Source organism: Protomyctophum bolini (genome assembly GCF_963924005.1).
Source record: "Protomyctophum bolini genome assembly, chromosome: 12".
Taxonomy (NCBI): domain Eukaryota; kingdom Metazoa; phylum Chordata; class Actinopteri; order Myctophiformes; family Myctophidae; genus Protomyctophum; species Protomyctophum bolini.
Window position 1 is genome coordinate 37,916,094 of NC_137873.1, and position 14,821 is coordinate 37,930,914.

Genomic DNA, 14,821 nt, shown 5'->3' on the forward strand with positions numbered 1-14,821 from the left:
TGGCAAAAAAACCAACAAACCAAAAAAACAAACAAAAACAAACAACTAAACTTAAACCCTCTTGCCCCAACTAGCAGGGTTCTTCCGTCCCAGCTGAGTGGGAGGGAGGGGAGGTTGGGTATAGGATAACAGCATAGGAGAAAGACCGGGAGAAAGGGTTCATTTGGTGCAATTAATTAAACGCAGACTAAATAAAGTCAGTTCAAAAGTCCCAGCCGTGGTTTTATAATAAAGCCCAAAGAGGTTATAGTCTAGTAGCCAGCCCATAGAGCCCCATTGTGAACCCGGACATGTTGAGTACACCAAGGTTTTATGTTCTAAATGTTTAGTATGGATCCCCCAGCATGTAGAAACTGCCGGATGCTAACTTGCATATGTTGAGCAATTTTAATAATTGGCATAATATGTGACCATACCAATTACAACCTATAGAAGGAAAAATATTCAAAATTTCATCATGCTTTATCTAGCATGGGACGTGTAAAACTAGGGGGTTTTCATGAGGCCGAATCCATTCCAGGCATTAGTTTTGCAAAAAAAACTGGATTCAGCATCATGAAAACCCCCTAGTTTGACACGTCACATGCTAGATAAAGCATATTTTGCCTTCTATAGGTTGTTAATTGTATGGTCCCATATTATGGCCAATTATGAAAATTGCTCAACATAATGCAACTTAGCATCCGGCAGTTTCTACATGATGGGGACCCATACTAAACATTTAGAACATAAAAACGTTGGTGTACTCAACATGTCCGGGTTTCACTTTTTGGCTACTAGGCTAGTATGAAAGCCGCCGGGCGAAGGAAGGGCCTTCGTTCCTCTTGGTTTCCGGAAGGTTCCGGGGAGGGAGGGATGGAGGAACAGCCATTACTCCATGATGGTTCTGTAGATGATGGGCTCAATGAAGTCCTCTCTGTATTTGGAGTTGATGACGCGTTGCCGCTTTGAGCTCTGCTTCACGTCCTTTTGGCTGAAGAGCTCGAAGCGCATGTTCGATGCCACAGACTGAGGAAGCAGGAAGCAGGCAGACAGTCAGACAGTCACACAGTCACACAGTCACACAGTCACACACACAAGAGTTAAGTGTGCCGACTGCTTGGGCTTCGATACATTGTTGCCTATGCTCTCTAGGGACGGAGCTCGAAATAAGTTACCCCGAAGAAACTCGATAACACATTTGATTGAGTACCGGGTATCAATAAGCTCATTGCATGTTTTGGATCATATTGTCATAATTTATAACAAAATTATCCAGAATATGCAGTAAAATCCTTTCCGTTGATTCCACTAAAAATGGAGGAAAACTGGACCCTGGAAGTATAAATGGGCTCTAAAGTTATGAGTTATGCTGGAAAAGACAGCCGATAAGACTTGTATAGCAGCCAATCTCTTTTGAGACGATACTGATAAAAGAATGTCAACCAGGCAGTCTCTGGCTTAGCAATGGGAGAATTTAACACATTGCAAAATGCTGATACGATATCGGCGTGCGGTTTGTTTCTGAAGTCTTACCATTCGTGACTTGACTCGTTTGGGCAGGTCCTCCTCGAGAGTGTAGATATCTTCTCTCTTCACCGAGATTGCTGATCCGTCCTCAAACTCCACCTGATAAAGATAACGCACACGACCAAAACTTAGCATAGATGAGGAGATAAAGAGGAAATGTTGCTGACTGTGCACTTTCCGTTTCCTTTTTTCCCCCCGGTCTGTGTGGTGTGTGTGTGTGTGTGGTTGTGTTGTTTTTGGCAGCAATTGAGTTTAGTTTTTTTAGTCATTAGACGCTTCAATAGTTTTCATTTAGTCACATTTTGGTCACCCGGAATGTTTTAGTGTTCGTCTAGTTTTAGCCGACTAAATGTCATAAGATTTTAGTCGACTAAATCTACAGTTGATTTAGTCAAATAAAATGTGTGTGATGCCGTCGTAATGACTGCTTTTTTTTCACTAGCAGATCTACAAGCCCACAACGCGTCGCAGGGAGATGCGTTGTGGTGGGCTTGTAGATCTGCTATTTTCAGCATGCAAACCAAGTGTAAAATGACTTATATACTGGATCTCTTGTCCACTAGTCCCTTCCTAACATTTTAGTCTAGTTTTTATTAGGGATGTGCCGATGAGACATTTTGCCCCATATCGATATCCGATAGAATTAATTGCCGTTGTGGCATCGATAACCGATATTACCGATGTTGATATGATCTCATTCTGTATTAAATTATAATAATTTTGTCCATTCTGATAAATACATGCAACAGGGTGTCTGCACTGCATCCGTAGGCAAGTCACATTTAACTTTAATACCTTTATATTTAATATTGTGAGCTTGTAGATCTGTTCCAAGCCGTTACTTTGGGCTCGTTTATCAGTAAAGATAAATCGGACCGATTAATCAATCGAACCGATGACAATTAATCTAAAAACAACTAGAATCGGCCGATACCGATGGTGTTTGCCAATTAATCTCCCAGCACTAGTTTTTATATTTGTTGACGAAATCTTCAGCATATTTACGTAGTCTTAGTCATCATGGCTTAGTTTTCATGTTGTTTCCTTTTAGTGTTCATCACTGGAAAAAGGTAGTTTTGGTGTTGGCATCATGTCATGCTTTAGCTATCGAAAAATAGCAGATCTACAAGCTCATAGCGCGCCACTCGGTGGCGCGCTACGAGCTTGTAGTTCTGCTATTTTTTTTTAAATCGAAGAACGACTAGACAATAGAAACATAAGCTTTTTCAGAAAACTGTCAGGATGTAGAAGACATTTTTATAGAATCTGATCTCGGGTCAGAATGGGTCGAAAACAACCCTGGTGTGTTGGAGGGGGAAGGTCACATTACCTGAAACATTGGAATGGAGTGAGCCGCTACAAACTTGCCCCCGTAGATCAGCCCGTCCGTCCATCGCACCTGGACCACGTCACCGGCGGACGGAGGGCCGAGCCGAACACAGTCACGATTCTGCAAAAAACAAACAACAGCCAGTATACAGATGAATACTATAGAACATAATGCTTAAAAACCACCAAAAAGGGGGTTCCTGTCCTGCATGCAATAAGATGGGAAAACGATTGCTTAGAAGCGTTTGCAAGGCAGCGCGCTATACCTGAATGTCTTCCGGGAGGAGGTTGTCACTGTAGGAGCCGTCGTCGAACCCCACCTCGTAGAAGGTCTGCATGGTCAGCGCCGTGATGTCACTGTGGTAGTAGCGGCCATTCTTGTATTTACAGATCACCTTTTGGCCCAGCGCCAGCTTCAGCTCCATGGAGGCTCTGTCACGCTGGAGTAAAAACCAAAACAAGAAGCTCATCAACACCCTGGTCGTCCAGGACGAAGTTCACCGTCCTTTTTAATAACACCCAGGACGAAGATTGATTAAAAAAGAGAAGGTTATCGATATCAAAACCCGATCTGCATCGCTCCACAGCCCTGTGGGAGCACCTGTTGCGCGCCACTCGATGTAGCGCAACAGTGGGAGGTCATCGAAAACAATGCAGAAGTACTTAGTATCGATACAATCGATTATTTGCATTGCAAAACGATACGATACAAAGTCAATGTTGCCGTTCACATTTAATACTTCCGATTCTTGAAATTAACCCATTTTGGTGTTTTAAGCATTATGTTATGCTTTTAGCTATTGAAAAATAGCAGATCTACAAGCTCATAGAGCGGCACAGAGTGCCGCGCTACCAGCTTGCAATTGCCATTTTTGAAAAATCTTGAAAATGTGGTGCAAATCTTTGAATATATATTCTTTCATATTCTTTTCATCTTTGCTTCTGGAGGGGGTCCCTGGAACATCATATTTTCAGATGGGGGTCCGCAGCCAATTATATAACATTTTTGGCGTCCTTGACATGAAATATGTTTGAGCACCACTGACATAGAAACATAGACTTTTCAGAAATTTTTCATGATTTATTAGCCCATTCTGAACGGGAACCTGTTTTGGTGTTTAGCATCATGTCGTGCTTTAGCTATTGAAAAATAGCAGATCTACAAGCTCATAGCGCGCCACCGAGTGGCGCGCTACGAGCTTGTAGGTCTGCTATTTTTGAAAAATCGAAGAACGACTGACATTTTTTAGAATCTGATCTCAGGTCAGAATGGGTTCATCAGACCCGTGTGTGTCCGGTGGAAACCTCGTATGAATCTGATCTCAGGTCAGAATGGGTTAGACATGTTGTGGAATCGAGCTCAGGTCTAAATGGGTTAAAAAAATCTTATTTTTTACTATATCATTACAGCCCTACCATCGACGCGTGCCAACCTTACCTGAAGCTAAGGTTATGAACAAGAAATGTGTGTTGAAATCATTCCAGTGGGCATTGCCATTATTCTGCGCAGACTCAGACAAGTTCCAACACACACCCAAAGGAATAACTTGAAACCTATTGCTGGCCAAGAAATCATTTCAGGTATTTCTGCTTTTTTTGTGCCATTTTGGTGTTAGCATCATGTCGTGCTTTGGCTATTGAAAAATAGCAGATCTACAAGCTCGTAGCGCGCCACAGAGTGGCGCGCTACGAGCTTGTAGGTCAGAATCTCAGGTCAGAATTAGGGTTAAAAATAAATCGGCCTCCGATGTCCCTCCTTGCCTCAGCTAGTGCTTTGCCTGCCTAGGAGTACGTCTACAATGCCTGAATCCATTATCTACTTCTATTATCCCATTTTGACCTGGGAACGATTCTACAAATGTCTTCAAAAAATTCTGACAGTTTTCTGAAAAACCCATGTTTCTATGTCAGGGATTCTCAAACCATTTCAAATCAAGGAACCCCAAAAATATATGTAATTGGCCGTCGACCCACCATCTGAAAATATGTTTGTTACATCACCGAGAATCATTAAAAGATAAATAATATTGTATTTGGTCAGATTGACCAAATACCACATTTGGTCAGATTGACCTCCGGTCAAAATGGGTCGTTAACTGTACTTGTTTTTTTTAGTTCTTCAGCAATTTATAGTATCAACGCTACAAAGACAGTGCAGCAATCTTTCTAGCAATGAAAACAAAACATGAAAGTAAACATCACAGCCGCCGCACTACAAGCAATCTCAGTGCAAACGGGAACATTCACTGACATTTACAGATGCACATCAGTTGTCTTTTGCGTGTCTCCCGATGGCAACAAACTGCTTTCCGTCTCCGCCAATTAGTGAATTAAAGCAGCACGAACATGCACAAAAGTCAAGAGAACCCCTGCGGCGCATTGGAGCTAAATAGCTTTGCAGCCTTTACCATTCTCGTCTGGTATACTGACTAAATCAATGGCCGGGGTCCAAGATAGGCAACGGAGTAGATGGGAACGGATCTCTGCATGGCTAATTGGACCCAGCACTTGCTTGCTTAACCCATTTTGGGGCGGGAACCCCCTTTTTGGTGTTCTAAGCATCATGTTATACTTTAGCTATTGAAAAATAGCAGATCTACAAGCTCATAGCGCAGCACCGGGTGCCGCGCTATGAGCTTGTAGGTCTGCCATTTTAGAAAAATCGTGAAAATGTGGCGCAAATCTTTGAATATATATTCTTTCAGAGCGAACGTTTCGACTCAAATCTTTGCTTCTGAGGGGGTTCCTGGAATAACATTTTCAGATGGGGGTCAAATACAAAATAGGTTTTTCTTTTCTTTGAAAATCAATACATATCGTCGGGATAATAATAATATCGATATATCGTTACATGCCTAATGCCTATACACATGTTCTAGCGTGATGATTAAGTTTAAAACAAGAAAACGTCATCTTGAATGAGATTAAAGTAGTTTATAATAAAAACCAGCTGTGTTTGGACAGACGTGGAGCAATGGGAGCCAAACGGGCAAGCTTCATTTTTATTGGCTTTTATTGACGTGTATCTCTACACGTCACCACACAGCACGTTTTCCTTTTAAAGGTAGAGTCAGTGATTACACTTAATTCAAATATCACTTATTTTTTTGTTTTGTTGTGATAATCCTCTCTACTATAGAGTGTGCTGACCATATAAGGAGTTCCTCCCTGTCCCCAGTTAACCCCTGGGGGTCAAAAAACCTTAGGTTTCGTTTTTGTTCTCTATCCTGATTGGATGAAAGCTTGTGTCCCAAGGCAAAAACGAAACCTAAGGGTTTTTGACTGAAATCACTGACACCCCCTTTAAGGAAGTAATTACATTTTTATTTTATGGACGTTTGATATAAAAAAATATAAGAAATGTGAATTTTCCCCCTTTTTTGCACCCAATGATGACCACGGATATGCTCTAAAAGTGTGAAAAACGTATTTTTCATTTCACTACACCTTTGATTTAGGAAATCCTAAAATATATTTAAAGAAAAATCAAATTCCGAAACCACAATGGCAATCATTATTTGCTTATGCCTGTATTACTAATGCCTGAAAATAGCCGATCTACAAGCTCACACAACAACGGCGTGATAATTTTTTCTTCGGGAGGTCCCGGTCCCTGAAAAAGGTTGAGAAACCGTCTGGCATAATAATAATAATATAATTGCAGATGGTATACCAGGTTTTTTGTGAAAAGAGAGAAATGGTGAGTAGCAGACAGTAGTACCTCGGGTATGGCTTGTGTTCTGTGTCTGTGGCAGGTGATGAAGACGATGAAGGGCCAGTCGTCGGGGTACATGAGGACACCGGCCGCCTGGGCGCAGGTGGGGTGGAAGGCCGTGGAGCAGCGGCCGTGGGAGCACTGGACGCAGCAGCCCGTCACCTCTCTCGTCATGCGCTTCCGGCAGTACGAACACTTCTACCAGAGGAGACAAACAAAGAGGAGAGGAGAGGTGAGAAAGGGTCAAGGGAAGGGAAACAAAAAGAAGAAGCGTGGAGGTTGGTTGTGCGAGGAATGATGGCAGCATGCGACAGGTTGTTAAAGACTGGCTTTTTGGCACATTTTATTTTGGAAGTTTCACTCCGAAGCACCGAAAAGCTGTGTGTTTTTTTTAACCAAATCAGAACGTCGCATCCCTTCAGGGTATGGGACGTAGTAGCTCCGCTACATGCATGTGTGTTTTTCTTTTTATCCCTTATAATTTTAACCCCACGATTTTGTAACCCATTTTTTTTTTCACCCAGTGACAATTATCTAATGTAATCCTGGGCGCTTTTCAAATACATATTTTAGCGTGATGATTAAGTTTAAAATGAGTACGTACACATACAGTACACTGTCTGGATGTCATCATGAATGAGATTAAAAACGTGAGTAGTTCTGTAATCAAAACCAGCTGTGTTGGAGGACCGTGCAACGATGGGAATCAGCCCAGGTGACTGAAATCAAGATTAATCTTTTTTTTATTCATGCAGGACTCGACGCGTCATCCCGTTTTTGTTCAAAGGAAGTCGAGTAAAATTAGATTTTTATGGACGTACACAAAGATGGAACTTTTCCCATTGTTTTGGCATCGATCGTTACAGTAGGTATATGCCCCTGTGAAGACCACGGATATGGTCTAGAAGTGTGAAAAAAACATTGTTCCGTTTCCCTACGTCTTTAAATGTCATGGGAATTAAGAACCAAGGATGTGAGAAGGTGGTAAGAGGAAATCAACACAAGTTGCTTTCAACGGTGGCACAATTTCCTAAATCATATCCCATTTGAAACGATTCATTCAGGAAAAACACGAGATCAAGAGCTTCCACGTCTAGAACAATGGCGACAACAAGGTCGAACCGGAGTGACTGTGAAGTCTTAATATAGCCTCCTGACTCATTATGTGAGGAGAGGGAAAATATGCTGCTACTAGTGAATACAGTAAAAACCTTTGTAGGGAACACGCATACTGTAGACGTGTGGTGTGATATATGTGTCTGACAATTTAGAGTTTCTATTTCTACACGGTTGAAGTGTACGGTTATAGTGCTAACCCTGTGCTTTGGGGCTACGCAACACTTACAATGGAAGTGGTGTGAGCCGAAATGGGAAGCAAAAACCCAGCATGTACTACTACTAACAGGCGCCACACACACACACACACACACACACACACACACACACACACACACACACACACACACACACACACACACACACACACACATATATATAAAGTCATCATGATGAACCATGTCAACACATTATGAGCACATTCATTCTTTCAAAATGGCGACCCAGGGTGCCCACTTTTAGACCCACTTTTAGACATTAATAAAAAAATTAAATTAAAACAAGACGTCCACAGAAGTCCTGGGCACTACATGCGGTAATTCCTATAGGACGCCTGTGGACGCTTTGGGCACAAAATGTGTTGAAACAATCCGATACCAAGTCACCTTTTTAGATACCCAAATTAGCCGTTATGCCAATGAATACTCGCCACACATTTCTGTGTTGCAACTGTACCAAAATGTGGCTCATCTGCTAGAGAGGAGCCCCAACCGGCAGGAAGTACTACCTTCCGTCCTACTCCTACCGTTTTAACTAACACCCCCCAGTGAAAGGCTCTCTGAAAGAATATATATATATATATATATATATATATATATATATATATATATATATATATTCAAAGATTTGTGCCACATTTTCACGACTTTTCAAAAAATAGCAGATCTACAAGCTCGTAGATCTACAAGCTATGAGCTTGTAGATCTGCTATTTTTCAATAGCTAAAGTATAACATGATGCTCACAACACCAATAGGCGGTCCCGTCCGAGTGCCGTGCTACGAGCTTGTAGGTCTGCTATTTTTGAAAAATTGTGAAAATGTGGTGCAAATCTTTGAATATATATATATATATATATATATTCTTTCAGAGCGAACGTTTTTAACTCAAATATTTGCTCCTGGAACAACATATTTTGAGATGGTGGTCGGCGGCCAAATACAGATAATTCTGGGGGTCCTTGACATGAAAAGGTTTGAGAATCACCGATATAGAAAGATGGGTTTTTCAGAAAACTGGTCAGGATTTAGAAGACATTTGTAGAATCTTCCTCGGGTCTAATTGGGTTAAGAAATGCCTGACCTGTAAAAAATAATGTCTGTAATTAATTTGATTTACAACAACATGTTGGAAGTTTGAGAGCGAGAGTGTCTGTCCTGTTGTCTGTTTTGTTTGTCTGTTCACACTTGTCATTGTTTAACTGTTTTTTGTTTTTTCATGTTTATCACACTTATGTCATTTTTATTATGTATTGTATGTGGAACATTTACATTGCCTGTTATCCTGAAACTGTCATACAAAAAATGCCTAATAAAAACAGTAAAAAAAATAAATGCCTGACCTGCCTCCCTCCTCTTCTCAGCAGAGCTACTAAAAGAAAATGCATGGCAGAAAAAGACCATCCTGATGGATGTCTTATCTTACCAGTCTGAACCTGGACAGAGGGATGGCGCTGAGGTCGATTGGAGTGCGGTCGGTGATGTCGACGAAGCGAGCCTCCAGTATGGTGATGGCGCACAGCACGTGGACCCACCTACACACACACACACCACAGGAAACACAAACGTTCCAAGGACATTATGTTTCTTAAAAAAACGGCTCAGTTGTTTAGTCTGCACAAGAATTGCAGATACAACTTGATCAAAGATCAAAACCTCAACCTACAAACTATTGGCACAAAAATGTCTCAGAACTCACTCAAGCTTCTTTGATTTTCCTTCAACCTTTGCCCCCTGAACAAATGCTGTAAAATGTCAATAGTTCACTGCCTTTACGTTGGAGAACACAGGATGATCTGGATATCAAACAGCATTTAAAAGGTGTACCTTAGCCCTATAGGTCGACAGATAAATTAATGAAATAGAAGTTTTTAGTGGGCCTATCCTCTTCTTTTTTCTTTTTCATTTCTTTGTTTTTCTTGTGTTGAAATAGGTGAAGGGATATAGCTGTCTGTATGTATGCACAAAAAAATTATAATAATAATAAAAGGGTCAAAGTCAGCTAACAACATGAAACATGTGAGAAACAAATGTGAAAAGAAAAGTATTTGTTACAAGGAATTGTACATGTGATTGACTCAAAGTAATCAAAAAAAAAAAAAAACGGCATTTGGGGAAACTCGACCGTGGATAGACCAATGGGTCGCTGCAAAGTTTATGGCTACGCCATTAGCTCGAGACGGGTGGCTTACTTTTAGCGGCATTTCCTGTCATTTTTGGACTGACATTCGTTTCAGCGTATTTCACCGCACATGCACCGAGGAGAGTGAGGCCTCTGCCCTGTGGGTGGGTATACGTAGTAAATCTACGTAAGAGGAGAGTGAGGCCTCTGCCCTGTGGGTGGGTACTTAGTAAATCTACGTAAGAGGAGAGTGAGGCCTCTGCCCTGTGGGTGGGTACTTAGTAAATCTACGTAAGAGGAGAGTGAGGCCTCTGCCCTGTGGGTGGGTACGTAGTAAATCTACGTAAGAGGAGAGTGAGGCCTCTGCCCTGTGGGTGGGTACTTAGTAAATCTACGTAAGAGGAGAGTGAGGCCTCTGCCCTGTGGGTGGGTACGTAGTAAATCTACGTAAGAGGAGAGTGAGGCCTCTGCCCTGTGGGTGGGTACTTAGTAAATCTACGTAAGAGGAGAGTGAGGCCTCTGCCCTGTGGGTGGGTACGTAGTAAATCTACGTAAGAGGAGAGTGAGGCCTCTGCCCTGTGGGTGGGTACTTAGTAAATCTATGTAAGAGCAAGCATGTAAAGAAAAAACAACAACACACTTTTAGCCTGAGGGGGTTTGTTCTGACAGTGAACGGTAGCACTGGAACAGGACTGTGCTACAGTAAGTGTATGAATGTGTGATAGAGAGTTCTTAGGGCTGTCACGATCATGGAATTTGACTTGACGATTAATTTGTCAGTACTAATAACTGTGATGAATGTGTGTGTTAATTTGCATGCGATTTTGCGACATTAAACATTGGAATATATGAATAGAAACTACAATGTTATGTTTTGCCTTTTTGGATTTGTAAATGAAAGTTGCACAGGGCAGATAAGATAAATAATATATTATTTTCTTTTCTAAATACTCACAAGGCGCTTTACAAACCAGAAACAAAACTATTTTATTAGGGAAATAAAACAAGTAAAAAAAATGGGGGGGGGGGGGGACCCCTGTTGGTGTTTTAATCATTATGTTATAATTTGGGTAAATGAGAAAAAGAGGTTGTGCATCAGCAATGGTTTCAAATCAGCAGTGCCAAACCCAAATCCAGTATATGTCAAGAAAAATCCATCAGAAGGACATCTGGAACACTCGGAAAGTCGACTTATTATTACGTATACGAGACGATTTAGCCATAGTTTACATGGCGCTCGTCTGTCATGGCGGAACTTTTGGAACGTTAACGTCTACATACATGTTCAGATTTCAAATATAAAGTGCTCGCCCCAGAGCCCCGGACAATCCTCCTCGGGTGGGTAAAGGCTCATACGTAAGTCTGGATTTTCGGTGGTTAGGTGACCACCGAACTACAACATGACGTCACGAGCCGCGGTGAAGAGCAAACCACCGCCACCGAAAAAAGATTTTCGGTGGTGAGCTGACCACCGCGAAATAACAATGAGCGCCGAGCGGTGGTGAGTAAAAACAGAGAGAAGGGCTGGAGCGGTGGCGGTGGTTTGCTCTTCACCGTGGCTCGTGACGGCATGTTGTAGTTCGGTGGTCACCTAACCACCGAAAAGCCAGACTATGTATGAGCCTTCAAAAGTACCTGTATCTTCCGCATTTTTCAATAAAAAGCGGAAGTTGCAAGGCGTTGTGAGTTTGTAGATTTTTGGTTTATGCTGGGGACCCTGGGGTTAAAGTGGTTTACAGTCAAGAGTATCCTTATCTCTTTATTGCATGCGTGAAGTTGCACAAGCATAACCACCACTGAAATAGGACATCAATCTCCCTCTCCCTCCATGTTACAAAACATTGTGTTTACTCGCCTGGTAGAGACACTATATAGATATGATCAATTAAACTTAACGTAATATGAAAAACCAACAGCCATTAAGTCATCAATAATGTTTATAGAACACACTGTAGTGAATTCCAAGTAGTTTAGAGACAGTTGGAACTTGGCACGGAGCCATCGTTTGGCAAAGTGGTGTCTGTCGGTAGGCTACTTGGAATTCTTCTATAAACATCATTGATGAATGAATGTATATCATGATACGTTTCAGTGATCATATCTATAGAAAAGTGTCTCTTACCATGCGAATATATCAGTCCATTGTGTTGTGCTTCATGGATCGAGTCCATGCAGTCAAGGAAAACTTTCCAATCGGCCTCTAAGCTCGTTTCATTTTCTAAAATCTTTAGAAAAAGGCGCAAATCTTTGACTATATATTATTTCAGAGCGAACGTTTTTAACTCATGTCTTTGCTTCCGGGGGTTACCTAGAACATCATATTTTCAAATGGGGGGGGGGGGTCGGCGGCCAAATACTCTAAATAGTTTGAGGACCACCGACATAGATTTAGAAGACATTTTATAGAATGAATCAAGGGGAAAAAATGAAAATAGCCAATCCTGCCATCTCCGCTATGTTGTTCCAACATTGTTAAAGGACCACTATTCAACTTCTCTTCCTATAATTGGTCCTAACTAATGTTCATGATAAATAAAATACCACAATTCTTTCCTACTCAGTCTGTGTCTCATAGGAGGACTGTGGGCAGTTCAGAAACCCGTCCACCAGTGACATCATCGATGGTGAATCCAAGCTAATAGAAACGGCAGGCTTTCTTTTCCTGAAAAGTTGCAATGCAAAAGTTGAAGCCATCGTTCTCGCGATAACAAAAATCTAAATATATTTTAAAACAAATCTTGTTTAAAAGAAAATCTGCCTAATGATGATGTCACTGGTGGACGGGTGTCCGAACTGCCCAAAGCCCTCCTATGAGACACAGACTGAGTAGGAAAAAAATGGTGGTGTTTTTCTGAAAAGTCCTTTAAAGATTATGCAAAAAACATGTATCGAGATGATCTCAACCAATTTGCGATTTAGACAATTATGTAATAATAATTGTGACAGGCCAATGGAGGGCCATTTGTGGGTTTTAACAAGACAAACCTTAGAAATAGTCTGAAAGTCTTCCTGGCAACTTTAGCTTGGACTCCACGGGTGAGTTTACACAACTGTGCCAATGAAGCACTCCAGTAATGAGAAGGAGGAAGATTAGATCAAGGGACGACGCAATGAAGACCATATAGTCCACACCCACCGAGCGTCTCCATGTTATTATATAAAAGAAAAGGGTGGAGATCGACTGCACCATCTACTGGCACTATACTGTGACGGCCAGAGTCACAAGTGACTCTTGATTGAATAATTAACAGGCCATCACACCAGGTAACGATGATTGACACCTGGCAATCTCACTACTCAGGACATAGTTGCCACAGGTGTGTCACTCTGGGTGTGAGGAAACCGTTACACCACCTACTTGTCATTGTTGGCTCTGTGCAGTGCACCACCTCTCAGGGAACACAGACAGCAGTCCTGAGAGAGAGAGAGAGAGAGAGAGCGAGAGAGAGAGAGAGAGAGTGGGGAAGAAAACAGCATCAAGACTCGAGTCCAATATTTACACCAGACAAATGTTCAGTGTACATTTTAACAGGGTGTAAAAGAATCGTTCCAATCTGAACATGCCAATAATATTGTCGTCATTATGGAACGCTATAAAGCTTAGCTTAATGGCAGACAGCCGTCCTCCACCTTTGTCGATCCAGTCTACGAGTGTACTTTAAAAATCGGCGACAGTCCATTTCGATATGCATGTGGGGCCCTTACCTGACTTTGTTCATTGGGTATATATATATATATATGTAGCTAAACTCTGTTTAGATGGTGGGGGGGGAAGAAAAAGTGTAGCCTGTTGGGTGTCGTTTATAACTGAATGACCGATAAGGCTCAGCAAATGCAGCTGGACGGGAAGGGAACCGCTTATGGTGTTTTAAGCGTTACCGTATGTTATACATGTATGAATATATATTCTTTCAGAGAACGGAACAACATGTTTTCAGATGGGGGGGGTGGGGGGGGTCGGTGGCCAGGTTTAAAAAAAACCTCTAGTGGTTCTGATATAGAAACATTTTCAGAAAACTGTTTCTAGAATCGTCCTCAGGTCAAAATGGGTTAAGCCATGTCTGAAGAGACATACATCTTTGACACAAACAATAACCCGGCACAGCAACAAACCGACACAGTCCAACTAGCTTAATGTGTCACAGACAAGAATGTAGCGCTGCTGCACCACCCCACGTCCGTTTTACTTGCTCCATTGCATGGATCTTCTTCTGATTCAGAACACATTCGAATAAAACTTGGGCTTGGCTCTGTCGAAGTCAAGCAAAGAGGAGGTTAACCAATAGCTTTCACTCTGATGCAACGCGGCACCACCACCACCAGTGTGTACATAAGATAACACTTGAATGTTCTTGGACGATAGCCTGGTGGACCTCCCATAACCTCCCATTAATGATCGAGCGCCCCAGAAAAGTGTTCTCAATGACAATAGTTAGTTCGGGGCAATCCTTTTAGAGGCCGTCCACGGCACGCTCTCTGTTGCCAGTGGTTCCCCAACCGGTCAAGGACCCCTAAATGGACAGTAATTAGCCCGTGGACCCCCATTTGAAAAGATATGCCAGGGACCCCCTCCATAAGAGAAGATTGTTTTAGGGCTCTAGTGGTGATTTTCAACCATTTTCATTTCGAGGACCCCCAGGTTTGACCTTGAATTATAGTATAGCCATACGGTCCCACATTTATAATTCCATCTCTGGGACCCCCCAATTTATATTGTAAAATCAATGTTAATTTAACAACACATTTGGTTACAAACTATCATTTAGCTGGGGGGACCCCCTGGAACTCCCTCAAGGACCCCTGGGGGTCCCCA

General features: G+C 42.0%; 1 protein-coding gene across 2 annotated transcripts in view; it reads right to left on the minus strand.

The window, feature by feature from the left end:
- Positions 1-527: 527 nt before the first annotated feature.
- The window catches only part of kdm4ab (lysine (K)-specific demethylase 4A-b), a 33,940-nt gene continuing 19,646 nt past the window's right edge, over positions 528-14,821 (minus strand). For both annotated transcript variants that reach the window (XM_080777396.1, XM_080777395.1), the window contains 7 exons: positions 13,367-13,422; positions 9,313-9,421; positions 6,560-6,751; positions 3,105-3,278; positions 2,840-2,959; positions 1,516-1,608; positions 528-1,008 (listed from right to left, as the gene is read on the minus strand). In XM_080777396.1, the coding sequence (XP_080633522.1) occupies positions 871-1,008; positions 1,516-1,608; positions 2,840-2,959; positions 3,105-3,278; positions 6,560-6,751; positions 9,313-9,421; positions 13,367-13,422 (882 nt within the window). In that variant the 3' untranslated portion in view covers positions 528-870. The remainder of the gene's footprint in view (positions 1,009-1,515; positions 1,609-2,839; positions 2,960-3,104; positions 3,279-6,559; positions 6,752-9,312; positions 9,422-13,366; positions 13,423-14,821) is intronic.